We start from the raw sequence: 25709 nt of genomic DNA, 5'->3' as shown, positions 1-25709 counted from the left end.
AACTCTAACCTCCTGTAGGTACCACCTAGCACGAAAGCTGTCCCTGATGCACAGGGAAACTCTGCGGCTGGTACATTCCATTCTTATCGCCCAAGCACTCCGCCACGGTAACCAATTTCAAGTTGTTCTGCTTGGCCCAGTTGATCAACCACGGCGTCAGCTGCTCGACGGTCGACTGGTACACCTCGTGCATGAGGGGGATGTGGCCATTGCCGCGGGCACCCGCCTGGTAGAACTTGGCTTCTGACTGCGCCGGCGTCTGCCTGTTCCAGTCGCCCGTGTCGACGTCGTCCGTGATCACCTTGTAGCCCATGGACTTGAGGACGGGGAGGACCTGGTTACCGGTCTCGAGGAAGGGAGGACGCATGTAGCGCGGCTTCTTGCCGATGATGTTGGCGAAGGCGGTTTCGACCTTGGTCATCTCGGAGGCGACTTGGGCGGCGGAGAAGCCATTCATGTGGCCGTGGGACCTGTGGGTGGTTTTGGTTGTCAGTTTGCTGTTTGACTAGAGGTATGTATCATCTTTGGTGGTTGTGGTTGCACGAATTGACTCTTGCGAAGCTTCAATTGAGCATGGAGTGTCACAGATCCATGTCCATGCAGGAGTCAGGGGCTCGGTAAACAGAGGAGCAGTGAATGAAAAAAAAACAGCAAAAACAAGAACATACCAAGTATGCGAAGCCAACTGATGACCGCTAGCATAGGCCTTCTTGATGGCCGCAGCCTGGTTGTAGATGCATCCGTACAAAGTGCCCGTCATGAAGAAGGTGGCCTTGGCACCGCCGGCGTTGAGGATGTCGACCAGCCTCGAGGTGTATTGGCCCGGGCCGTCATCGTATGCGAGTGCGAGCATGCCAGGCTGGGCGCACTGCCTGATGACGACGCCCGGCTGGGGGGCGCGGCTCATCAGCTGAACGGGGTCGGGAGCCGGGGCGGCGAGCGCCGAAGTGGCGAAGAGGGCCGCGGTAATGAAAGTTTCGGCAAGCATCTTGATGGCTGATGGTTTGGTCCGTGCTGGATTGGATGGGGGAGGAAGCAGAAGATGGAGAGAAGAGAAACACATCAAAGAAGGGACGAGATGACGTTCTTGTACTCGATCGAATTCAGGATCGACATTTACGACTGGAGTCTGGTGTTTAACCGGCCCCTGAGCCTCCGAAGTCTACAACTTCAATTCCCGATACGTACTGCTTTGAACCGGTTCCTGAGATCTTAGCGCCTTCCAAAGTATAATCCTCCGAAACACCAATCCTGGATGAACCGGGGCCATCGAAAACAAGCCAAGATATTTTGATGCATGGTTGCCACGAGCCAATATCAGATACACGAACCCCAAAGGGGGAGCCCGGAGGGTAACATCACGGCATCGACAAGGGCTCACCCCGGATTCCCGTTGCATTTTGGAGGGGTGCGCTACCAATATAACCGGGATGCGAATTGTCGGTGTTTTAGTTCGGCAGGGGGCCGGGGAGTTCAGGGACCATCATTTAGCCGCTTTACCGAAGCGACTGGGACAGGGCTTTGTGGAATGGAAGATTTGCCGAGAACACGACTCGAGGTGACGTTCGCATTGATGGAGAATTCGATGACGGTTTGAGGGTGGGCAGACAATGGGCGTGATTCGGTTCAGCATGGGTATAACAATGGTGGGAGTGGGACAATGGAAGAAACAATGGAAGAAACAAGAGTAAAATGAGCGGGACGTGTGGACTTTCGATTCATGTTTCACTTACGCACAGGCGGCCAATCAGAGGTCTTCGAGTGCATCCTTCGAGAGCTTCCATACTTTGTCCCCAATTACGGATTGGAAGTGTGAAAGATGAATTTGTCATTCTGTTGCAAAACCCATAGACCTTATCGATTCGGAATTTGGACTTGACTTTGTAAGAAACACCCCTCGCTCAATGCGACTGCGAGCACTCATCTCTAATTTAACCGATGCAATACCGGTTCGGTGACACTCCTCGTTCGAGAGTCAATCCCCCAACCTGCTTTGCACAATATTACCAACCCATTACCATAGTATGAGTTTTGACTTCTTCAAGCAAGGTTGGGAGACCGCGATCGCTCACCTTCCAGTACATAGACTCAGGTAGGTCTTGGCCATGAAGTAACTGTAACGAGCTCAATAGACTGAGTGTTGCCCACGCTTTCGCGCATGTTGTCTCTCAGTCTACTTGATGTGGACTGTGGTATGGCTTTCTGTCATTTGAGACCAGACTTTGGTGTCAACTACTGTGATCGAGTCACCGATCTGGCCAGCTTCCGCAGCTTCTGCTATCTGCCACGCTCGGAGCATCTAGGCCCGGTGGCTTCTTTCTCAACGGAAAGCTTGGCTAAGAGAGATTAGGGGGTCAGTTTGCCCTCTTCCTCATACCCGAGAGGTCAAGGTTTGGGTGCAAGCGTACCCTGGGGTTGAATCAGCGCACGAGATATGTCCAAATATAACAACCGGCGTGGGTGCTCACAGCGCAAGGAAAGGTACCCAGAGATGTGCGCTACCATCCTCTCTTGAGATCTGTCTGCCCCTCAAAAAGTTGAAGAGTCTCCTCGTGATCCTCGATCGAGTTGACGAAAGGCGAATGAATTTGTCGTGGTTCACCATCTCGAGATTCCTTCGTTTCTTCACACATGTTTTTGGTCTGCTGACTTGGCCCCTTTGTCGTGCATGCATGCCCTAGAACCTAATAGAGGGCTCCCCTGTATGCTGACCGCTGTAAGCTCTGGGACATACCAGACAAAAGCGCTGTACATATGATGTAACCCAAAGCCGGTAGCCGGAAAGTGCAAGTGGAGTATGCGACCAACGGGGAACCCGACATCCGGAAACCCAAGGGTATACGCTGTAACATACAGCGCATGGCCCCCTGTAACCCATCGGCAGTGCATGCATTTCGAAGACGGAAGACAAAAAACATCTGAATTCAGAACGCTTGTTCCAGTAAGTCCGGTAGACGCCGCAGAGAACAGAGACGGTTAACAAAGGGATTTGGACTAAATGCAAAGAGTCAAGGATCGGAACTGGCACAAGAAAGCTGGATTCACCTAATAAATACTACCTATACGCTACAGCTGAAATGTTCGAGCCACCACACTTCTACCGATCCTCTACACCAGATACGTCAGCTTAAAAGTACGTACGATCAACACGAGCGAGCAGCAGGGGCCAAGCAAGTCGCATACCCTTCAAGACAGCCAGCATCTCATTGAGTAACCCAACAGTGACCCCCACCGTCTTGTCCTTGTAGCCACCCCATCCCCAGAGGTAATTGAAGTTTGAAAGCAGCTTGGTGAGAGCCATCTCGATTGTCTCATCGTGAGTTCCATTCATCAAGGCTTTCTGGATAACCTGGCGAGCCCTGAGTGCGATCTTGGGACGGGTGGGGATGACAGTGCTGTTTTGGGTCATTTCGCGGGCTACCAAACGGTAAATGTGTACCTAGAAATCAGTAATGGTCAGATAAGAGGCTTGGTTCAATGTGACATACTGATCCGGTTGATCGGAATGATCCTGAATGCCATCGGAAGTAGGGTATGGCGGGGCGCGGAAACAACTCCTATGAGTAGTGAAGAGAGCTCAGCGACCGCTCATTACTTGATGCGCTTTAGCACACTGGGAGCTGAAGAAAGCTCACTCCCCCTGGTGTTGTTGCTGGCTGAGGCGGGCATGGTGGAGCGAGAAATCCCGCGGCCGGTTGCCTTGCGAGGGTAAGACACCTCATCTGGTTTGGATATAAGTAATCTGGGCATGTCGAGAAGATCGTAAGCAGAAATTGTGCGGGACTAGGTTATCTGACTGTGAGTTAAGGTCCAAAATGCCATAAAAAGAAGGGAACCATGGAATGCTGGGATCAGGAGATGCCCTTTATGTAGCCGTTGAGAATTGCTGTTGGTGAAAACTTGCGGAGTGACTGGAAATCTTGGAAAGAGTCCATGCACGTCCGTTGGAGTGCATTCAGATGTGACTCCTCGGCATCCTGTAAGGGTAAAGCAACATTCCGTTCCATCTAGAAGTATACCATGCACGTCTTCGTCGCGCTGAGGACTCGACACTACCGTATCTATCAATACAACTGAAATGCAGCCTGAATTTTGCCTACCTTAACAACCAAAACCCGGAATTCGAATCTTGGAATCCCTACCCGCAAATATTTGACTTCGTACAAAAATTTCCAGAAAGGCTTCAGACCAGGCTGAGGGAATGAAAGAAGGAGTTGTGTAGACAGGAGGTATTGCGAAAGAGAAGCAATGAGGAAAACAAGCAAAGGAGGAAATGGGAATGAACGTACCTCAGGGTTGATATGCCAAACCCACAAAGCGAGAAAAGAGAAGGTCTACCTTAACACAAAGAAGGCAGTCCATCTTCAAGATAGTCCTCTGTGTATGTTATGGTTGGTATCAGTCAGCAATATTTCGAAATTGATCTCTGACATGAACTCACCACGCATGACTGCCATCATACAAGCAAGCAGCTTCACCCTCAGTAACAGCTTTACATCTTCCCTCTCGTTGATAGTCCACAACGAATAAAAGTGACCATGAAGTGACTTGATGGCCTTCATGATCTCACCTCCATCTTGGCGGGTTGGATGGAGTGTCAGAGCTCGATCGACGGTGACGCGTGCTTTGTACATTATTTGGTCGTCGGTGGGGGTAGTGGTAAAGTTTGACGTTAATTCAAAAGCTATTTGGCCTGTCAGTATTAGTAGCCTAGGAGTGATTACGGCTGGAAGTTCAGCAAACGGGCTGGATATCTTGAAGCTTGAGAAGAGAAGGATCTGGATAGATGTACACTTACTGACCTTCTCGATATCCACGAATTTGGTTGCCATTTCCAAGTCAGAGGGAGGGCGCCGATGTTCGGTGGTGATTGGAGCTAAAGCGGTATCAGAAGTTCAAGAGCCAGAAGAATAAAGCTGAATTGTATACAGATAAGTAGAAGCTTCATGAAGAACACACTTACCAAAACTTTGATCTGAGGCAGCCAGTTGATGATCCTCAAAATGAACACTCTTGATCTCGCTGTTGGTATTTGACCTCTCCATTTTCCGTGGTACAGCAGGAAGAAAGTAGAATCAGATGATGTTAAGAGACATAGACTATCTCCTTGCCGATATGAGGTTAAAGAGGTAATTTTGAATTATGTCACAAGCTCATGGTAGATGAGTAGATCGGTCCTCATACTTACCTTACCGCCACAGGCACCTCTTTAAATTGATAATCTCGTCACTCTCAGGATCATGAAATTGTGAAGCACTAGACTTGTTCACCTAAGCGTGTTTAGTCGTACACCAAACGTTTCAGGCTGTTACGTAGACACTTGTTTGTCAAGCAAGCCCATCCAGCTTGACGAAAAGCGGAAGCAAATTAGATATATAGCTCTTAACACAGCGACAGATCGAGACTATGAGCGAGAAATGTGGAAAATCGAACAAAGCATCCGAATTACGGCAGCATCCAGAAGCCGCAAGGCATGGCAATCAAGCTTATCCGCAACCACTTGGGTACACATAAGCCATGAAATACTTCTCTCAGTGACAACAGCGTATGTTTCTAGCAAAGAAATCGGTAGTAGCACGCGACGCAAGATTAAGAGCAAAAAAAACAGTGAGAAATGTTTGAGTACGCCCAAATTTTGTCAATGAACAATGCACAAGAAATGGAGACGCAGAGGCTTTTAATTCCCTGCCAATTTCATCGAAGCCCGATGAAAAAGTCAACAAATTTTAGAAATGAGAAGAGTCAGGGGACAAGCTTACTGAAAACTGGTCTGATGGGTTCAGTTGCAAGGGACGAGGTCTGAGGACGCGACCCTGAGTGGAAATTCTTGGGAATCGTGTGTGGTGTGGATAACGGCGAACTGCCTGCAGCAACATTCGGGACACAGTTGCCATCTCAGGAAGTAGGAGTAAGGAACTGGAAAGAAACAAAAAGAATGACAGTCAATCGTACAATGCGTGACGGGTGACTTCAAGGATGGGAGAGATTGGCATCAGCCGGTTACGGGCTTGGAGAAGAGTGTTGGGTTGTTTCTTGTTTTCTGGCAAGAGCAACAGGGCCGCAATGCAGGTGACCGCGCGGGTGAATTACTAGGCTGCCCAAGCACTGCAGCTTGCGAGCTCGCATCTTAGCACATGATGTGCATGGTGGTACCTTCTCAAACCACCTCGAAGCAGGCATCACCGGCGCTTGTTGCATGCATGCAAGTAGCAGTTGGTCGGACTCAGTTTGTGTCCCGACAGGCAGCACTCACGCAGCCGGGCAGAATTAGAAAGTGCAAGGGACCAATTCAAACTCTTCCCGCTCGCGTCAACTTCTTCTGTTTCGCTTCCAAACACTCCTCATCGGCCAACACGCTACAGAATCCTTGTTCCAAACTCTCTTGTTGAGATAGGTAGAGGTAGGTATCATTGCCAACCATCCCTCATTTGCCTCATCAAACATCAAAGTAAACCCCATAAGATCGATCCAGCATGTTTAAGCCATTTGACCAGAATCGTGGCTCATCTGCCGTGAGCTTTCGTGGTGCCCACTTTGCCTGAGCTCCGGCCGCACTTTCCCCACCACGCCGGTCTTGTGGAGACTGCGGACCTTCCGAGAGGGGCCGCCTTGGCGTTCCTGCTGACTTCATCCGAACTGTTGGCGGACAGATGTGGGGCCTGCAAGTGGGGCCTTTTCTCCATGGGCTTGACAAGTGGAGGCACTCTGGAAAGATGAACCGCCAACAGCGCAAAGGGAACCGGTCCAAGAATCTACTTGGTCAAAAATCTACGTGCGGTTCTGTTTCTGTTCTTCATATTTCTGGTTTGTTTTTCCATGGACGCTTTGGTCAACTCATTTTATTGTTCATGTCTATGTCCTTTTGCAAGTAATATCAACTGCCCCCAGGGGCCTAGCGCCGAGTGCGTCCGACATTGGTCTTGGTTCCTTTTGCAAAGCCGAATCAATCACCTAACCTGCGTATACAAAGCCACTGACGATCCACACCACCCTCACTCGAAGCACCGCTCTTGTGATTCTTCCAGGGTCCCTCGGTCACTACTTTTCACTCTCCTTGGTAAATTTCTGGGAGTTCTCCATCATCTCTTTTCGTCTCTTCCATATGTTCAGGCTTTCAGCCGTCACTACATCTTGGTTCACTATCATGCCGCATTTTATATGCAACATGAAAGTTGTGAACTTATGACCGTGTCATCCTACATTCCCGTCAAGCGGGTTTATCCACTGCAACTTCAGCAAGTCCCACTCCCTGCCTTCCCTGCTTTTAAGGAAGCCAGTAGCATATTTACGAAGGGATATCACTGTATTGTAGGTGATGGCAGTAACATCTAGGGCTAGAGAAGTTCTGTTAAATCTTCTGCCTTTGCCTAGTCCATCTTGACCTTTTCGCGACCCTCTCTCCATTTTGCGGACATAGCGTCGGAGTACTCGCCTAAGACAATCTGTTAGCTCACATGTTCCTCTATTCTCTGAAAGCCTTCACTGATATATGGTACTTACCCGTGCTGTGGGCAGTGATCACCTTGAGTAGATCAAGTTTGATTTGCTGGAGCTTGTCTTCGGGATTCTCTGCCAGCTTCTTGCGAGCCTGGTGCTTCTCGGTAAGGGCCATCGTCTTCAGATCCCCAAGACTATGTTTTGTAGTGGCGCGCCACTTGTACTTGTGGACCGCCTCCGATAGTTCATCTTCTGTGGGGGTCCTGGCGTAGGCTCTGGTGAGATGCCAGACTGTTGATAAGTGTCAGCGGCTTGGACCAAATCACACGAAGGAGATTGAGGGAAGCACACCTACCGATTCTGTCAATGACTGGAACGCCATCTGGGCCGCATGCCCACGGATTGGTGGGGTCAAACGGAGGTGCTACAGAACATGACCCTGTTAGTTTCCAAGTCACAAAAAGATTACACGGGCAAATGAGGAGGTTGTTGGAATACTCACTCTTTGCCTTCTTGCGCTTGACTGAGAGTTGGTAAAGATCCTGAGATGACCTGTTGTCATTGTCCTTGGAATCCTCTGGCTTTACATCGATCGGCTTGGACTTCTGCAATCTCGACCGCTTCTTAACGGGGGGAACGACCGGAGGAATCACTTCACCCGCGGCCTTCATACCGCGCGTCATGCGACGGTCCTCAGGGACATCGCGGTCTGTGTTTACTGCGTCCTCCATGGCTTTCGTTGCTTGTTGAGGAAACATCTTCCATCAGCCTTTGCTAATGTTGGCTGGTGATTTGTAGTTGGTTAGTGGTTTATGGGAAAAGACAAGAGAAATCTGGAGTGGCTGAAATTGCCAGGAAAAAGAAGCCCACAGAGAAGACGGAAACCTGGAGGGGTAAATCTTGTTCACTAGCAGTTTTGCAAACCTTCAACCTTTACACGTCGTTGAACTGTGGTAGTATGCCAGCATTGCTATATACCAGACCAGATGCTAACCTTAGGAAAGCTTAAACTACCCGTTACTCAAAGTTAAAAGCCAACGAGACCGATGTAATATCTACAGAGTGGAACCCACGACATCCTTGATTGTTGAAGATTCAAGTGAGGATCACTGCAGAGGAGTCGACAGGAAGATATCGAGCAAAACCGTTTTGAAAACCGTTGCCATTTGATTCCTTAATTCATCTTCATTTTGTTGAGGTCCCCCCTCCACCTGCTGTATCTCTCAGCCTCCCACTCGCCTAATGTTCGTTAGCCCACATGCTCACAAATAAACGACCTTGCTCGCCAGAAGTACTTACTGACAATGTGAGAGAAGACCTCCTCACATAGACTGAGCTTGATCTGTGCGATCTTATCTTGTGGATTCTCCCTGGCCTTCTTGCGCGCCTGGACTTTCTCACTGAGAGTGATGCCCCTCAGCTCCCAGAGCGTGTGCTTTCCTGGGCCGATTCCGCGCCACTTGTATTTGTGGGCAGCTTCGGCGAAGTCAGAGCCATCAGGAATCTTAGTATAGCCCCGAGTAAGGAGATGGACTGTCTAAGTGTCAGTAGCGCTGGACGTAAGTACCATATGGGGGTTGAGCATTACACTTACCAAGCTTATCCATGTCCGGGACGCCTTTTCGGTTAAGTCCCCAAGGGTCGGTGGTGTCAGGCAAAGATCCTACAGAAGACAATATGTGTTAGCCACTGGAAAGTGGAGGCGCAGGCAGCTTGCACGCAGCCGCGGCAGCGATACAAACTCAAGCGTTGGATAACTCACCTTTTGTCTTCTTCGTACTGGCCTTGCCCTGAGAGGATGTGTCTTCATGGCCATCGGGCTCTTCTTTCTTGGTCATGATGGGTTTCTGGACTCTGACTTTCCGCTTTGCTGGAGCGGCGACGGGAGGGATCACGCCGCCAGCGGCCATCATACCGCGCGTCATCCGGCGGAGCTGTGGCATATCGGGCTGAGGACTGCCCTTGCTCTGAGTGACAGCGGCGGGAAGAGGGACGTTGTTGACAAAGTCGGGTTGTTTGTCGCTTGTTTTATCCATGGTTGAGATATACTGGTCTATGAAGGGACTGAGTTTGGAGGGTTTTGGATACAAGCTTGGTAGGATGCGGAGTGCGAGAGGTTGACAATTGTTCGCAGTGTGCTTATGGAGGAGGTGGAGAAATGGACAGTTGAGGGGTGGCTATAAATACCACATATGGGAAGTATCCAGAGGGTAGGACCTTGAAGTGAAGAGGTGCCTTCACCTGCAGCTCCAGGTGCTCAAACCTTTCAGGTTCGTTGCATATCTTGCCGGTACGCTGCTCGACCAGATACTAACCTGTCTCGACGTAATGAACAGAACCAGAGGGGGATCATATACTCACTAAATCTCCTTCCCTGTAAGATGCTCGGATGGAAAGGCCTCCGACGGCCCAAAGCAGAACCTTTGGATTTCCGTGGTAGCCGCCTACTAGCATGTCGTTGAGTCGTTTTCAACTCCAGCCGTATATATCTTTCATTATAATACCTAGAAATTGCCTGGTTCAAAGATGAGCTTGAGGGCGGAAGTGTCTTCGAAGTGATTTTCATAAATCCTCTTCAGTGATTTTCCACTGGCGATCATTCCCGCATTTCCCCTTCTTCGGATGAAGCTGAAAATCTCAAGCGTAACATTGACGCGTTATGCTTTCAGGGCGTATATAGGAGGAATTCACTGTACGGGCAGCGGGGACGCAAGTGAAATCTGGCTGAAGGAAGGTTCCGGGGTTGCCAGACTGGATCCAATGGTTCCTTCCTTTCCTACTTTTTCATTTCAACGATGTGAACCCCTCCTAAGGCCCGCCAACTCGTAGGTACTTTGCTACCCCTCGCTCGTCCATTGCTCCCACCTCTTCAAGACCGTCTTCCCAGATTCCGCACCAATTCAGGAGCGCCCGGTCTCTCGCTAACAAACGCCGATCTCAGCAACCAAAAACGACGAGCCATAACCGTACCAGCTGTCCACAATGGCCATCTCACACTCCCCGACGAAGACCGAAACGTTCAGCGTGCAACACCGCACCCTCCTTCGTGTTTCTGCACGTTTCGCTCGACCTAGCGTGAGGCTCATACAGCCTCAAAGCGACGCCAGCAAGCGGCTGAGGCAGCTTCAGAGCAACGAGCGGCAGAAGCGAGACCAGAGCGACACCACCTCTGGGGCATTCCCACAGCCAACCACCTCCGACTCAACTACGAAGACCGCGCTCTCCAGGAGAACACACACCAAAAAGCAGAACAGTATGAGCCGCCCCAATTTGCGACGTGCGCCCATAGAATTTGTTGGGATCCCCTACTGACACCAAGCCTACCATAGGGGTAACCATCCGCTTGCCTCCTTCCCACGTACGGGATGCAATGCAGCTCATCCCAATAGAAGATATTTGTACGTTCCTTTGTTCCCAAGGAGTCTCTCAATGTTGCCAATTCTCGCTGAAATGTTCGTGCCAACAGTGAATAACCTGATTGCCAAAAATCTCGGACAGATCCCGAATGAGGAAGACATCGCGACTGCAGCCACGTACTACTTCGTGGACATGTGCAGTACATGGTACCCTGCTTCCCTGATCCGGTTTGCGGCAAACGTACTCATCCACCATTTTGAACCAATCCTGGAGCGGACGACAGCGAGGCACAAGGCGTACGAAACGCTAAAGGCCAAAACACAATTCGTCAAGGCCATGAGGGCTATCCGTGCCGGTTTGTCTTCTCCTCACCATAGCCTTGAGAGGACTTGATACAAAGGAGCAATGCTGACACCGCTTGTCATCCGGCTCCCCGCAACCCCCGCCCACTCCTGTTTTGGCTTATGCCACTCTCTACACGGCCCCCGTAACCCCCCAGCCGGTGACCTTCAAGGCGTCCAACCCTGGAGGTCTTCTCCTGAACAACGACTCGAGCTCTCCATTTGACTGCCGAAGTCGGTATCGCAACGCGTACAAAACGACCATCGTCCTTCCTTCCCTGGACTTCGTTGAAGCCATCGTCCGGAAGCGACATATCCTTGCGCATGAGACTCATGTATGACCAAGTTGGGGAACGAACTATGTTGCCGGAGAGCCGGTGTCATATCTGACATGGAATGAAGAAGTCTTCAGATTAGACGGCAGCGAGATATTTGAGTTGATGAGGAAGATAATGTATGGGATAATGTTTGGTGTGAAGTCACATGGAATGGTCACTTGCTACCACTAGTGACTCTAGGAGTCAGTTGAAAGCAGTGTTGACTACTCACATCATGATGTTTGCACGGGTGACCAGTTGACTTCTTTGCCAGGCTGTGCTATATAATTCCAGGATATGTGTTCCATGTATGTGTAGAGGTCGTCCCACAGCATCTACAAATGTATATGCACCAACAGACCTTTCTCGTACCAGGATTCTTGACATACATCGCGTGTCTTAACTGTCTGTGAAGATCGGAAAACACTATCCAGCTTGTGAAGTCTTATGGGCATCAAGATGTAAGAAGCAACAGCTCTGTATCCTGAAGCCTCCCACTAATGCGTCAAGTTGACAGCTATCATGCAATTTTTGCCCATCAACAATATACTCAATCTTAGCTTTCATCATGTGGATTAAGTCAAAAAGTACTGAAATCACATACGTTCACTACGATACTATACCCATGTCCAGTTGAACTGTCACTGTCTGCATTTGCGTCTGTGGTGATCTCTCTGTCATTGAAACAGCAGGAAACGTCTGTGGTGTTTTTTTGCCATCTTCCTACAAACTTTTGCCGTTCATATTGCTATTCATACTTGACAAAACACCCAAACGTCCCAAAGTGAGGAGGCAGGGCCTCAAACCAGAAGAAGTTCAAACCAAACAGTATCTGTCCCACAGATATATAATCACTGCCGTGATTGCAGTTAACAGTTGAGCCACCGCGTGGTCTAAATGTGTTGTCAGTTCATAAGGTGACACCATAGTTTGATTCGAATAGTGGGCATCTTCACTCCTGGCATCAGTCATCTCTTCCAAAGGGGTCTGATTCTACGGTAGGCGCCAAAGGGAGTTTCGAGTCCCGGAGCTACGTGGGACGCTAGAAGGGTTTCTCAGCTGACAGTGTCCAGAAGTGTTGCCGGCCCGGAGGTGGTCGCGTAAATAGACATTCACTCGGGAGTCAAGGCAAACAGGTTCGTCCCGTCTCATCCCCTTCTACATTCCATTCCTCCCCGAATCGTACCATAAAAAACTTCTACCTCATCTCAGAAATTCGCCCAAAAACACAAAGCAAAATCGTCGAACCTTGTTCGTTTTCCACCTTTGCAATCGCCAACAAACAGCACCTATTCGCGACTAACAATCCAAGATGGCTCGTGTGAAGTACGTAAAGGAACGCAAAGGTGAAGAGGTTACCGATTGGAGCCAGCTGCTCCACCGTCGTGAGCGCCGCGAAGAGCGTCGTAGGCTTCAGGAGCTAGAGCGCCAGAAGGAGCTAGACCGTCGCAGAGAGGCGGGCGAAATTCGCGAAGTCCAGACCAGCGCTACCACCGCTGCTTACCCCAACGCGCACTCTGGACCTGCGACGAGTATCACGCCCTTTACCAGGAGGGTCACTAGGGCTGCCACCAGAGCTGCCTCCAACTCTGCCACCCCCGCCACCACCACCGCCACCACCACCATCACGGACACACCCACAGCCATGGCTCCAGTGTCTGCTCCTGCCAGTGCTACGGCTGGTGTTACAGCTTTGGTCTCACCTCCTGTGACCGCTACTGCCGTTGATCACGAGGAATATGGATACATGGACCTGGTGGACCCGGCACTGTTCGAGTTTGGAAACGACAACAATGTTCCAGAGCTACCTGCCAATGAAGCAGTCTCCAGTGTTCAAGCCACCACGACATCCATCTCTACAAACGCCGCCCCTCCCGCATTTAGACCGATCACCGTTCCGGCTGCTGTTGCAGCCTACGCCATTAACGTCGAGGAGCTTTCAGTTATGGATCGTTCACAGCCTAGAAATGCTGGGACCGTCCACCAGCAGGCCACGATGCCACCCGCCGCGCAGGGAAACCACGAAGTCGTACAGCCGACTACTGACGCGCGTACCAAGGCCGCACTTCAGTTGGTCCCAGTCGTCCACATCAGTAAGTTGCTCATTCCCTTCAGATGTCCCAGCTGCCTAACCCATGTTACTCCCGATCCTCGATGGGACTCCCACTAACACCTCTATTTCCCACACCAGTCGACCGTTTATTTGCCGAGAATTTGCCCAAGCTGCGAGCACCCACTCCAGAAATGGTAGCGGCTGAGGCGCGCGTCTTCCTGGCTAGAGCCCGGGAGAACGAGACCGTACAAGCAGTGAGAACGGCGGCGAAGACGCTGGATTTTGAGGTACTGCACAGGATCAACGAGTCCTCCGCTCAACAGGACCTGAGGACAGAGGTCTTGAAGTTTAGACTCCAACAAGTCTTTCTTGATGAGCTTGGCAAGTAGGTAAGTATCCCGTCCGGTAGTTGTTTCCAGCTAATGTGTATCCTCCCGGATGGTTTGAGGAGCCATACTAACACTTTCCACGCGTGATAGGGACAACGCTTAATGTCAGAGAGGGAAGGCTTTGTGCCTAATGTTCATCCTCCTGTCGAGTTCTCCCAACGAAATCACTGAGACAACCGGGTTGACAAATCAAGTCATGAAGAACACAACGGTGGGGCTGGACAGTAGTCACAATGGAGATGTTGGAGGGATGGTGGTGGAGAAGAGTGCAGACCTGCATCTGGGGAAGTAGTGTACTCTATGGGGACACTCTCATAAAAGTACAACAATGTTTTATTTTGTTTCCCGATTTGTTGCTCATCTGATTCATCGATACCCATGTATCATCCTACAATAAGTGCCTGTTTCTCTAGTCTAGTGCGGGATGTGCTCACGACTAGTGTCATAGGGACTCTGTGTCAACACTCAACGTTATCACATCTGTCTTGTCGATTTCTGTACACCAGTCACTTGCATGTTCATCATTGGGGACCTCAACACGTTAAGCACCGTTGCACTACAAGATATAGATGAATAAACAGGTGTCTGGGGTGTCCTTGCTGCTTCACATTTCATTGCATTCCTCTATGCTTCTAATCCCTCCTACAGTGGTCATCTCAAATTCACCATCCTATGCTCCACTACGGCTCTGGGTGGTCGGGGTCAGCTGGATCAGCGACAGCGGGGTTGGCTGGTGCTGCAGGGAGGGCCATCTCCACGTCTGCAGCCGGTGGCTGCCAGGAAAGCACCCACCGCCTCTCCTGCTGCTGTTGCTGCTGGTCGTCCTGAGCCTGTTGCTGCAAGTGGTTGCGTGGTGAGCGCCTGTCGATCGCAATACCACTCAATCGTCTCGCGAAACATATCGGCTGTTCATCCCATTTCATAGTCTCAAGTATTCTCCGGCCTTCCGAAGTACTCGGCGCAAAATAGCTTGGGACCATGTTTGGTCTTTGGTCTCTCATGGTGCTTCTGTACATGCTACTCGGATGCCATTTGAACCACTATGCCCTCTTGACTCTTGAGCGGAGACCATCTTCCCGACTCCATGGCGCCGCACATGACTAGTTCGACCTCGCGGCTCTTGAACGGAGGACGCGGTCCGTCTTCGGAATATTGTGCTGCAACTGGGACACACGCTTTCTGGCGGGCTTCGTTGTCGCAGGCTTAGCGGCACCGGTTACTAGAAGCAGAAAAGAGTGTCAGTAGGTTGTAGCAATGGCCGACGCCATTGAGGCAGGTCCTGGCACCGTGACCTCGTAGAGGCACTGTTTGGAATGAATCAACAGAAAACTTACCAGTCTTGGAAGAGTGGCCCATGTGCTCAATGAGGGTACCGAGAAAGATGACCTGCTTCTCAAGATACTCGTACTGCTGACCAACAGGGAAGGCTCCGGTGTCGCGACCTTTAATTGTATATGCCAAGTCAACAAGGATGACTTCCGCCGCGTCCTTGACCTTCCCTGTGGCATCGAGATTTGCCGCAGCTTGGATAAATATCTTCGCGTTGGAGACCACCTCTTCGTTGGTTGGAGGACAGCCGAGATTGTACATCTCGCTGACTGTTGTTGATACCTCTGTGTTAGTGACCGAAGATCCAAAGTGTGGGAAGGCGCAGAGGGGAGTGATGGAACTCCACGTGGATGACTTACCAATGTCTCCAATGGGAATCAGGTCCATAGCCGCATGTAGGCGTGTGCCAGGAAGGGGAGAGGGAATGTTAACTACAACTTTCGGGTCAGTATTGAGCACCGGAAATAGTATCCTGGGTTCTTGCTTACCTTTTGTCGGTTCGTCGACCTCTGGCATGACTGTGTCTGAGGCAGGCTCCGGAAGAAGGAGCCAAGTCTCGTCGTCGTTGTCGACCTTGGACTGTCGACCCTTCTTGGTCTGCTGGCGTTGCCTCGTGTCCGACGAGTGTGTCTTCCAATGGGGAGGCGCCTTGGTCGAAAACTTTACGCGTACCATTGTTGCGTTTGTTGTGGCTAGGTATGGTAGTTGGTAGAGGAGGTGGTTCTTTTGCTTTGAAGGTGAGGCTAAGAGTTGGCTGAGCGGGTAGGCGATTTTTGGTCGATGATGTTGAGGTGCAAGAGAGTGGAAGAGGATTGTGGTGAGTGGATGGTATTATATATTGTCGCCAAGTGAAATGCGACTCCGGTAGCGACCCTGAGATCTCAGGACTGAAAGTCTGAAGTTCTGACAAGCAGGTTGTTCACAATTTACTGTCGCCAAACTGGCATGGTGTTTACCGCAAATAGGACCTTGATCGTGGGTAGTTCCTTCCACATTCGCTCACTCTTGGGTAATTCACCGAACACGCCATGTAGAACCTTGCTATCCACTCTTCACCCCTCCTTTCCAGGCTCGTGTGTTCATCCCGTCGCTCGCGGTCGCAATATTTCCAGTTAGTCTGCACCCTCACCCACAACCACCTTTGCAATACCTCGAATCTTCATCCAGTGCCCAAGCCAGAAACAGCCACACACAAGACCAACAACACTCGATAATGTATCCGACAATGGCGCGCACCGAATACATCACTCGGAGTACCACAGCGCAGAAGCTGCAAACTCCAAGGCGCTCCGCTGAGCCTGTCGTCGTCGACGACGAGGGAAAACAACCCAAGCTTGCGACAGCCCCCGATGTTGACGATGAGTCGGGGTTGCTACCTCAAGAGCCTGTTTCTACTGCCAGCTCTGAGCCAGCCAACGAAGCTGCCTCAACGACGACTACCGACAGCACCCCGGAAAAGTCCACGACGATCAAGAGTGAGTGTCCACCATATGCTTCAAAGTTTACATGGGTGATCTCCGGTGATACCCTCTGGACGAGCGTTCTTCGTGCCGCTATAATCCAACATTTACCTGTACTAACTGACTACAGAGATCATTCTCCATCTTCCGCCTCCTCCTGTACTCACTGCGTTGGAAATCCTTCCTGTAGACACCATCAGTATGCCCTTGCCTTCCTTGCGCCGGTCTTCTTCTTCTCTACCTCTCTCTGACAAACGCCATAGTCTCCGACATGACTGATGCCAATGGGGGGATCCCACCCCTCGCAGCCGAGATCCTCGCCGAAGCGATCAAGTGGTTCAAGCACGCGTATAGAACGGGCACCTCCCCACGGGTGGTGAGAAGCGCTGCGGAACGGATTCTGGAGCAATTGGATGCCGTCCTCATCGGAAATCCAGCATATAGGCACAACATCCCGCGCGGAATGGCCTATGAGCGCCTGGAGGTGCAGAGCAAGTTTCTTCGCGCTATCATCTACATCCATTGTGGCATGTTGAACGACCTAGGTACGTATCTCGTACTATTATATAGAGCGTACCTTTGAAATACCTCTAACGAGTTACTTTACAGAGGTCTTCGACATGATCGTCGCTCGCGATTAGCTTCGCACCATATACCATCGCCTACTTCGACACCCACCCAATCATCGCAATAATAGGGGTGCCATCGTTGCCATTGACGTGAGATTTTCGCGACCATGTTCAACTTGAAGACGCCACCGACAGATGATATGGATCAGTCGACAAAGGGCATATATGTCCTGAGTTTGCGTTTGGAGAGATGGGAGGCTTAATATAAGATGATTTGCTGTAGAAGGAATGTGATGGAAACTCATTGGATGGCGTTGGGGGTGACACGAAATTTTCTCCTTCGGTCTCAGGGTCTAAGAGGGAGTTAAAAGCCGTTTCTTTGTTGACATTGACAAGGTACCTCTGAACAATGAACTTGTGCCTTAACCCGAGCTAGGGGCACATGCAGTACATACACGATTCATCCTTAAAAGGGAAAGTGTGAGATATGAACAATACGATTGTGCTAAGCGTGAGACGTCAGAAATTGTGTCAGTTACCTCCCATAACTGCCCCTGCATCACTCTCGTCTTGAGTTATGGGCTCAGCGTCGTGTTCATACCACTTGGCGTCGTGACTGGACAGCCAGACATCATTGCGTAGCAAGAAACCTGAACAGATCAATCGAAGTGGGCAAACAAAGGATTGAAAAGGATGTCCCGAACTACATATTCATCATTGATTCCATCTTACCACGTTCCCGCAGCTCTATAATGACTGGCGCAGGATGGGTGTTGAGGTAGTTGGGCATGATGAGATAGAACTAGGTACCATAGAAGAAAATAGTCTGAAAGCTCCGATGTACGTAGCGATACGACACAACCTCGACCATGTCCCTTTCCTCCATGCTCCCCTTGAAACACTCGTGAACAACGATTATAGCATGAACCGCATTAGCGCTTTCACTCAGAAATGTGAACACTGCTTGTATGAAGGAAGTCATCATTGGTTTCACTCACCGGCCTCGGTTGTCTACGACAAAGGTCCATGTCCTACACTACTTTCCAGTAGGGGCAAGAATGTTGCTTTCGCCGATCTTATGGTGTTCAGGAAAGGCATCTGTCCACTACCTGAATTTCAGCCGCCTCCCCACAACCACACAGGACGTACCTAGGTACCAAGATTCATACCTTTGATGAAGCCAAGGAGTTCGATGGCAAGGCGCTCGCGCCTTTGAACGGTGAACAATTCCTCGGCATCGCGAGCCTTCCAATAAGTCTTTCTGAGATTGTCGATATACCCACAAAGGGCAAGCGTCATCTCAATAAGCTTATCCTTGGTGTCTAGTTTGCTAGCTTGAACTATGCCCCTGGCCAGGGCATGGCGCTCACTGCCGGTGTAGCAGTGGCTGTCTGTGCATGACTCGACTGTTGTGGCGCAAGAAATGTTAGAAGACCCTCCTGACAGTGACGGCTGACGAGAGGGAAAGCGATAGCTACCTACGCCATCCATTACACACCTTCGCACACAATGGACGCGGGCGACGAAGCATACCGATCCATGATTACACAACTCACCGACGCCCAGAGACAAACGGGACCGCTGTGGATTCAACCACCGTCGAAAAAACGCACCGGCAAACCCCAAGCTGAACAAGCCGACAATACACTGCTGCCTGTCGTCGAGCAAGCTATCGGCAATCATTTGCCCGCGGACGAGAAAGCCATGGTCATGGACTTGCTCACGGACTACGGCATTTGCAAACGAATGTCTGAAAACAACTACTACAGCCGCAGTCGCGACGCGCTCAAAACCATCGCGACTATCAAGGGTACCAACTTGCGCAAGGGCATTGATAACGCCATCATCGAAAGCGCCATCAAACCGCTTAACCATGTTGTGGTCAAAGCAACTTACTTTACAATGCTTGCGTTAGACTACAACATGACGGAGTGGATGAACAACCTGGAAACCGCCGACCTTAAATCGATGATCAAAGCCAGCCAGTACCGCACTTACACTGGTAACCAGTCGGCAATAGGTAGGTACCTTACCTGTAGGTACCTCTAGCTAGCAAACCCTGAAGAAGCTACTTACACATCATTGCAAGGTTGATTCCAATGGATGACATCCTCTTGGAGGTATTATCTAAGAATGATGATGTTTGTTGAACGTTATATATGGTGAACCCATGTGCACGGGTTTGCGAGAGGTGGAAGTTGTGGTGCAAACGGATGCGCGTTGGTGTCAATTGCGCGGTGGAGGTTGAGGACCGCAAGGAAAGAAGGACCAATTTCAGGTGATGTAGTCCACGCGACCTTTACAGTCATTGCAGATTTCGAGAGCTTCACACTTCGCACGTAGCACTTGCAGTGGACCAAGAGAAGCAAGTCGAAAGCAGCCGACCGGGCTTCAACGAAAAGCAAACGCTGAATTCACCCCACCTGGCCCGATGCTTCTGGTGAGTGCAATTTCGGGCAGAATGGGGCTCATCGATGTCTGTGGAACTGGGTACAAAGATGATAAATTCAGTGTAGACTTGAAATTCCATGACAACCGGAATTCTATCACGAGGGAACTACGTCTTAAAGTAGGAATGGTAAGACACGATGATATCGCCAATCTAGGACACTACCACAAAAGGTGGAAAGGCACAACTACCCATGATAGTGCCCCTACATGAGGTAGTCGGACACCTCCGAAACCAGATCCCACTCGCCACTGTCTGTCTGCGAAGTGTCTGCATCGCTCGCATTGACGAAGACTAAAGATGGCGACGGTTAGCTCTGAACGATGTATCGTTTACTTTGCTTTAGACGGGAGGCATGTTCTCAAGCAGCACTTACCAAACTCGTGGTCCAAAATTTGCTCATCGACAGCCAAATCGTTGTCGACGACAATTTCGCTATCCATGTCGACCGCATCGTCGATATCACTGACAAGACCCTCGTTCTCGTTGATACCCATGGACTTCTGCTCCAAGTCTGTACAACAAGTGTCAGCTAGGGCTATCGCACGTTCGAGAGAGATTCTTACGGAGCACAGCGTAGAGAATGTCTTTGCAAAGGAGCTCTCTGTAGCGGAGCTTCTCGGCGAGCTCGTTGGTGTCGGCCTTGGCGAAGGCGCCCTTCAAAGTAGCCACATAGTGGCAGATGGTTTCCTTGAAGCTAGTGAAGGTATAATTTTGATACATTATGGCGGTACCAACGACGCCGACCGCATATCCGAAACGGGCATCAGCGGGCATGTCGATGTGTTCATCGATTCTGTCGACTGTTGTGGGAAGTGTGAGTAAATACCCCTGTTGAAGGCATGTCGATGACAAGGAAACGAAGATGCGACTTACTCATTGTGACGACATCGAGAGGAGGCTTCCAGGACGACGACATTTTCATGAAATGCTGTTGAGGATTTGAGTTAAGGGAAAGAAATTGGGTTGGCTGGTAGGTGCTTTGGGTTGATTTGTAAGGTAGTAGGTTGTGCGGTTGTGGGTTGCGAAGAGGAAGGAAGTTGACAACCAGAAATCCTGTGGAGGGGCAATTTTTATACTAGAGGTAGTGTCCGAGGTGAAGTGAAGGGAAGGCCCCAAAAAAGGCGGTATGCAGGGGCACTGGATGAAGGAAAATACAAACCTGAAAAAAAGACCTGGTCCTTCTGTACAACTAGTCTGTGCGCGGGCAGTTGTCCAATTCACCGTAGTAGTTCTGTATTTCCCGTCTACTGGAATTCCAAAGATGAAACATCTATAGAGGTACCTAGCGTGTATTTAACGTGTCACCATGAGGCGCTTATTTCAGACAGGTACAGCCATGTTTCAAGAGAATTTTTGGAAAGAGGGGGTATTATAGAGGTTCATGTTCAAAATCATGTTTTCTTCTGCCTATTGGAAGATTGGACTTGCACGAAAATGTCTATAATGAAGAGAAATCATGATGAAAGCAATAATGACGTAGGTAGTTTTTGTAGTCCATTGAAGTATACCTCGGATATCTATCCATACCTAGGTAGGTAAAGTTTGAATTAAAATTTTCTACTTCCGAATGCCATACGCATGCAAATAACCCTAACGTCCATTATTTCCTCTTCATTACAAGCATCCCACTGAATGATACCTATCATGAAAATTCCCCTGGCAGTTTGCATGGGACCCCTTCAAACCAGTTCCCAGTCAGAAGCATCCTCCACTGAGCACTCCGCATCGCTTGCAGTGATGTGAACTATAACACAGTGACAGTTAGCTCTGACCGAGGCGTTGTTCATTTACTACTTTTTGTTCTTAACAGCACTTACCAAACTCGAGGGTATCGACGTTGTCCTCGTTGACAACCAGGTTCTCGTCGATGACAGGCTGCTTGTCATCGTAGACCGCACAGCCATTCATGGCGACAACATCGTCGTTCCAAGTCGCAATTTTGTCGGCCTTGGCCTGCTCGTGGCGCTTAGCGTTTTTCTCAAGCTCTGGATAATACACGTCAGTTAATTGCAATGGCCATAGCGGGTTTCGTACCGCATGTTTCATGTCAATGGAATCTCTTACCGATGATAACATCGAGCACGTCGCGGCAGAGGAGCTCCCTGTGACCGATCTTTTTGATCTGGACGTCACTCTTAACGAGGACGAGTTCCTGTCGTTGGGTGACTACATAGTCGCAAGTAATGCGCTTCAGCTCGTGCTTGGTGTAGCCTTTCTGCAAAGCGCAAGTCACCAAGCCGACCGCGTATCCAAATCGCTTGTCGGCGTGGAGGCTATGGGGGTGGCCATCAAGTTTCTCGACTGTTGTTGGAGAAGAATCGTTAGTAACAGCTTCTGTCGAGGTCGGCTGTCGACGTTGGCTGATAAGGGGAAGATGAAGGTCCGACTTACTCCAGGAAATGATGTCCTTGGCGGGGTTTTGCATGGAGGACGACATTTTGTCAGGGTGCTGTTGTTGTGAAATTGTGAGGGAAGAGAGGTGCTTGGTCGGTGGGTTGAAATCGTAGAAGTTTGTAAGTTGCAAGGAGAAAGTTTGGGAGAGCCAGGAAGCTTATGGGGGGGCAATCTTTATACCAGTCTCCGGGTGGAAGTGAAGGGGAAACAAAAAAAGGCGGTACGCACTGGATGAACAAAAATGAACCTGAAGAAAATCTGCCCGTACATCTAGTCTGTGCACACCTAGACAGTTGTCCTATTCACCAAAGTGGTTTTGAACGTCTGCTAGAATTTGATGAACATCCATAGCGTGCGATTGACGCGTCGCTATAGGGCGCTATTTTCTCAGACAGTTCGAGCTATCCTTCACGATGAGTTGTAGTGCAGTAAGAGAATCTCTTTTAACCCTAACCCAAAGCTTTTCTGCCACCAAAAACGGGCATGCTTCCGTTACTGTACTGCTTCCGAAACGAACACGCCCCTATTGGAGTTTTGTTCAATTGCCTCCATGTCAAGGTCCAATTCATGCCACATATCTGAGGTAGAGGTATGAAGCTTTTAGTTCTTGAACACGACCTCGAACTCCTTGGATGTATATGATCGCCGCAGTGATGACTGGTGGGTCGGGCACACGACAGTCAAAGGGAGATGCCCAAAGGTGATGCCGACTCATTGGCGCCCTGAAGTCATGCAATTTTGTGTTAAATATGGTTAATCGTTGTCTGCAAAGCAAAGTCTATACACAGAGGCGCCTAAGATGATGAGTACGTAAAGGTAGGTATGTTGTGACCCTTTGTTATTACAGTGGGCAGGTACACTCGGGAGTTTCTTTCTTTGAAAGAACGATTTTAATAATAGGAAAAGAATAAAATAATTTCAGCCACTCTCGCCTTCCCTAGATACCTCTACGATTGCTTTCCAGGACACTTATGCACATGGTAGGTAGTTATCAGCTCGTGAGCACCCCAAGCGGGTACATCCCCGTTCCAACCCCTAACCATCAAAGAATCTCCCACTCAGAGGCGTCCGAGTCAGTCTCCGACACGGCATCACTCTCCAAGTCGTGGTTAAAAACTAAAACACCGCGGCAGTTAGCTCTGAACAAATCATTACCTATTTGCTTCATCACCGCATCTAGCACGTACCAAACTCTCCGTTCGCGCTGTCTTCGTTGACAATCACATCATTGTCGACGACGGTCTTGACGTTCTGGCAGATGGCAACATTCTCATCACTGACAGTATCCTTGTTTGCCAAAATGTCCATGCTGCCATTGCGTTCCAACTCTGCACAAGTGTCAGCTACCTAGGGTAGAGGTACCTCTGCCAGCAATGGGCATGGGGAGTTCAATTTAATGGATAGGTATTCTTACCCATCAATACGAAGAGCATGTCTTCACAAAGAAGCTCCCTATGAAGAAGCTTCTGGGCGACTTCGGTTGTCTCGGCGTCGGAGAAGTCATGTATCAAGATCAACACGTAGCGGAGGATAGCGTCCTTGAGTTCCTCTTCGGCGCAGCCATCCTGGAGTGCCTTGCCAACCACTCCGACCGCGTACCCAAAACGGGCAGTTGCGGGCATATCGAGGGGCTGTTCATCGATTCCCTCGACTGTTGTAGGGGGAGGAAGTGTTAGCAAATACTTTTGTCGACTCAAGAATGTCGTGGTCGGTCATCGAGGACTGATGCGTGGAACGCTGGAGCTCAAGAAGATGTCTCTATTGATTGATCTGTCGAACTCTATCTAGTCTGCTGCTCGTTAATAAGCCTTTATAAGCTTAATTAACGGTGCTAGTACCTTCCTTAAAGGAGGGTGGTACTATATACCACTGCCTACTACCTCAACGTCACTGCCTCTACAAGGCAGGCGTAGGAGACCCATATTAATACCCCCCTCGGAAAAAAGAAAACAACGTCCTCGTCGTATACTATTATACATATCCACATCAATATTAACGTCTAGCTACAATCCGCCACTCCGCATTTTTAATATCCTCGGGCTCCCTTACCTACATAAATACCTCTCTAATAATATAAGTAAAAATATATAAGCCCATCTTTAGCCTTTAGAATTATTTTTTATTAATATTAATTTATTTTTCCCTTAATATTAAATTCGCTATTATATTATTATTAATAAATTCGTTAGGGTTTAATTCCCTCTTCTACCTTTTAGCCTCTTTTTCTATATTTCTCTCTTTTAATACCCCTACAAACTCCTTATACTTTTCTATTAATTCAATATATCTCGCTCTCTACTCCTCGTATATAATTAATACATTTATATACACCCCCTTCTATATATTAACTTCCTCTTTATACCTACGGATAAATTCTTCTTTCTCCTTCCTTACTTTCTCCTTAATTTCCATAATTATACGTTTAATTTTACTAATTATAATAAAATTTTTATTAGAGTTAACTAACGCTAATTCAAATTCGGATATTAAATCCGAATTTTTAATTTAAATAAATTCTAGGTCTAAATTTCCAATTTCCATTCTATTATTAATCAATCCGGCCTTAGTAAAGGTATTAGGGTTAATAGTACTAATAAGAATAATATAATTAATTAATATAAATAAATAAATTAATTTAAATAAATTAATAAATATAATAGGCGTAATTAATTTAATAGGTATAAAGGGCGTAATTAATTTAATAAGTATAACCGCCTTAACGAAGTCGATATTAATAATAGTCTTCTTATTACCGCTACTAACTCGGGAATTACGTAGGGTAATCTTTATTATTACATCCCAATACTAAATAAATTTAAATCCCTTAATATACTACTCCTTATTAACGTAAAGCGTATTGGCCGTAATATTAATTCTCTTATATTAATCATAATTAAAGAATATTTTTAAAATAGGGGCTTTAACTCTTTAAATAAGGTTATAAGGGGGGAGTATATTTTTTTAATACTAATTTAGTTTATAGAATTAGGCTTTAACTATTTTAGAGAATTTAAGGGGAGATTCGCCTATAATATAATTTTGCAAATTCTAAATTTATATTACCGATTCCTAGGAGTTTAGAATAATATTAATAAAATCGATATTAAAATTAACTATTTCTTTTCTATTAATATATATTACCTAGTTTTTAAAAATAATTATAGCTATTTAAATACTAGGCTCTAGAATATATAGGATTTTAATATTTACTATAAGTATACCTTTATTATTAAATTTAATTTTAGTAAATTTATTAAAAATTGAATTAAATTTTCTTATAACTATATATTCATTTACTTTATTAATCTCTATTTTCTACCTTCTTCCGAAGGTTATAACAATCGCCTTTACATTCCAATAAGCGGGGAGCCCTCCGTAGTCGTTAGTAAATACTTTAATTATATTAAATTTAATATTCGTTTAGTATTTAGGTATATTATTATAATCCTTAAATTTCAGGGCTTTAAAGGTTACTATCTTTATAACCTTAGGGGCTCTTATAGGGGTCGCGGTATTTTTAATAGTTTTAGGAGGTATTTTGATTAACTATTGTACTGCGGCTTCTCTCTTAATTTTAATTACTATAATAATACAATTAATAAAACTTTTAT

General features: G+C 48.3%; 13 protein-coding genes across 13 annotated transcripts; 3 read left to right on the top strand and 10 right to left on the bottom strand.

The window, feature by feature from the left end:
* Positions 1–25: 25 nt before the first annotated feature.
* Positions 26–988, bottom strand: NCU09582 (chitin deacetylase; the record flags this gene model as incomplete). Its single annotated transcript, XM_954600.2, has 2 exons — positions 26–470; positions 669–988. The coding sequence occupies 2 exons, from the start codon at positions 986–988 to the stop codon at positions 26–28; spliced, it is 765 nt and encodes a 254-aa protein (XP_959693.2).
* A 2139-nt stretch (positions 989–3127) lies between these two features.
* On the bottom strand, positions 3128–3522 carry NCU12036 (hypothetical protein; the record flags this gene model as incomplete). The annotated part of the gene is made up of 2 exons (XM_011397028.1): positions 3128–3417; positions 3489–3522. The coding sequence occupies 2 exons, from the start codon at positions 3520–3522 to the stop codon at positions 3128–3130; spliced, it is 324 nt and encodes a 107-aa protein (XP_011395330.1).
* An 817-nt stretch (positions 3523–4339) lies between these two features.
* Positions 4340–4832, bottom strand: NCU17181 (hypothetical protein; the record flags this gene model as incomplete). The annotated part of the gene is made up of 3 exons (XM_011397053.1): positions 4340–4377; positions 4442–4693; positions 4799–4832. 3 exons carry the CDS (start codon positions 4830–4832, stop codon positions 4340–4342), a joined length of 324 nt encoding a protein of 107 aa, XP_011395355.1.
* Positions 4833–7367: 2535 nt separating this feature from the next.
* Positions 7368–8168, bottom strand: NCU17180 (hypothetical protein; the record flags this gene model as incomplete). Its single annotated transcript, XM_011397052.1, has 4 exons — positions 7368–7432; positions 7501–7728; positions 7793–7861; positions 7940–8168. The coding sequence occupies 4 exons, from the start codon at positions 8166–8168 to the stop codon at positions 7368–7370; spliced, it is 591 nt and encodes a 196-aa protein (XP_011395354.1).
* Positions 8169–8611: 443 nt separating this feature from the next.
* On the bottom strand, positions 8612–9473 carry NCU12039 (hypothetical protein; the record flags this gene model as incomplete). Its single annotated transcript, XM_011397029.1, has 4 exons — positions 8612–8676; positions 8737–8970; positions 9032–9100; positions 9200–9473. 4 exons carry the CDS (start codon positions 9471–9473, stop codon positions 8612–8614), a joined length of 642 nt encoding a protein of 213 aa, XP_011395331.1.
* Positions 9474–10419: 946 nt separating this feature from the next.
* On the top strand, positions 10420–11187 carry NCU09584 (hypothetical protein; the record flags this gene model as incomplete). The annotated part of the gene is made up of 3 exons (XM_954602.1): positions 10420–10690; positions 10767–10835; positions 10904–11187. The coding sequence occupies 3 exons, from the start codon at positions 10420–10422 to the stop codon at positions 11185–11187; spliced, it is 624 nt and encodes a 207-aa protein (XP_959695.1).
* A 1577-nt stretch (positions 11188–12764) lies between these two features.
* NCU09585 (hypothetical protein) lies at positions 12765–13894 on the top strand (the record flags this gene model as incomplete). Its single annotated transcript, XM_954603.1, has 2 exons — positions 12765–13545; positions 13644–13894. The coding sequence occupies 2 exons, from the start codon at positions 12765–12767 to the stop codon at positions 13892–13894; spliced, it is 1032 nt and encodes a 343-aa protein (XP_959696.1).
* Positions 13895–14574: 680 nt separating this feature from the next.
* NCU09586 (hypothetical protein) lies at positions 14575–15898 on the bottom strand (the record flags this gene model as incomplete). The annotated part of the gene is made up of 5 exons (XM_954604.3): positions 14575–14755; positions 15005–15113; positions 15229–15492; positions 15583–15654; positions 15712–15898. The coding sequence occupies 5 exons, from the start codon at positions 15896–15898 to the stop codon at positions 14575–14577; spliced, it is 813 nt and encodes a 270-aa protein (XP_959697.3).
* Positions 15899–16448: 550 nt separating this feature from the next.
* Positions 16449–17324, top strand: NCU09587 (hypothetical protein; the record flags this gene model as incomplete). Its single annotated transcript, XM_954605.1, has 4 exons — positions 16449–16698; positions 16814–16882; positions 16947–17228; positions 17293–17324. 4 exons carry the CDS (start codon positions 16449–16451, stop codon positions 17322–17324), a joined length of 633 nt encoding a protein of 210 aa, XP_959698.1.
* A 1077-nt stretch (positions 17325–18401) lies between these two features.
* Positions 18402–19127, bottom strand: NCU09588 (hypothetical protein; the record flags this gene model as incomplete). The annotated part of the gene is made up of 2 exons (XM_954606.3): positions 18402–18658; positions 18866–19127. 2 exons carry the CDS (start codon positions 19125–19127, stop codon positions 18402–18404), a joined length of 519 nt encoding a protein of 172 aa, XP_959699.3.
* Positions 19128–19906: 779 nt separating this feature from the next.
* Positions 19907–20620, bottom strand: NCU09589 (hypothetical protein; the record flags this gene model as incomplete). The annotated part of the gene is made up of 4 exons (XM_954607.3): positions 19907–19995; positions 20078–20215; positions 20268–20504; positions 20578–20620. 4 exons carry the CDS (start codon positions 20618–20620, stop codon positions 19907–19909), a joined length of 507 nt encoding a protein of 168 aa, XP_959700.3.
* Positions 20621–21238: 618 nt separating this feature from the next.
* NCU09590 (hypothetical protein) lies at positions 21239–22202 on the bottom strand. The gene is made up of 4 exons (XM_954608.2): positions 22096–22202; positions 21769–22005; positions 21522–21689; positions 21239–21448 (listed from the first exon to the last, which is right to left on the bottom strand). The coding sequence occupies exons 1-4, from the start codon at positions 22139–22141 to the stop codon at positions 21384–21386; spliced, it is 516 nt and encodes a 171-aa protein (XP_959701.1). The 5' UTR covers positions 22142–22202; the 3' UTR covers positions 21239–21383.
* Positions 22203–23140: 938 nt separating this feature from the next.
* On the bottom strand, positions 23141–23720 carry NCU09591 (hypothetical protein; the record flags this gene model as incomplete). The annotated part of the gene is made up of 3 exons (XM_954609.1): positions 23141–23214; positions 23286–23426; positions 23513–23720. 3 exons carry the CDS (start codon positions 23718–23720, stop codon positions 23141–23143), a joined length of 423 nt encoding a protein of 140 aa, XP_959702.1.
* Between the last annotated feature and the right edge of the window lie 1989 nt (positions 23721–25709).

Source organism: Neurospora crassa, linkage group VII (assembly GCF_000182925.2).
Source record: "Neurospora crassa OR74A linkage group VII, whole genome shotgun sequence".
Taxonomy (NCBI): domain Eukaryota; kingdom Fungi; phylum Ascomycota; class Sordariomycetes; order Sordariales; family Sordariaceae; genus Neurospora; species Neurospora crassa.
The sequence above is the reverse complement of the archived record's forward strand: the minus strand, read 5'-3'. Positions and strand labels throughout refer to the sequence as shown.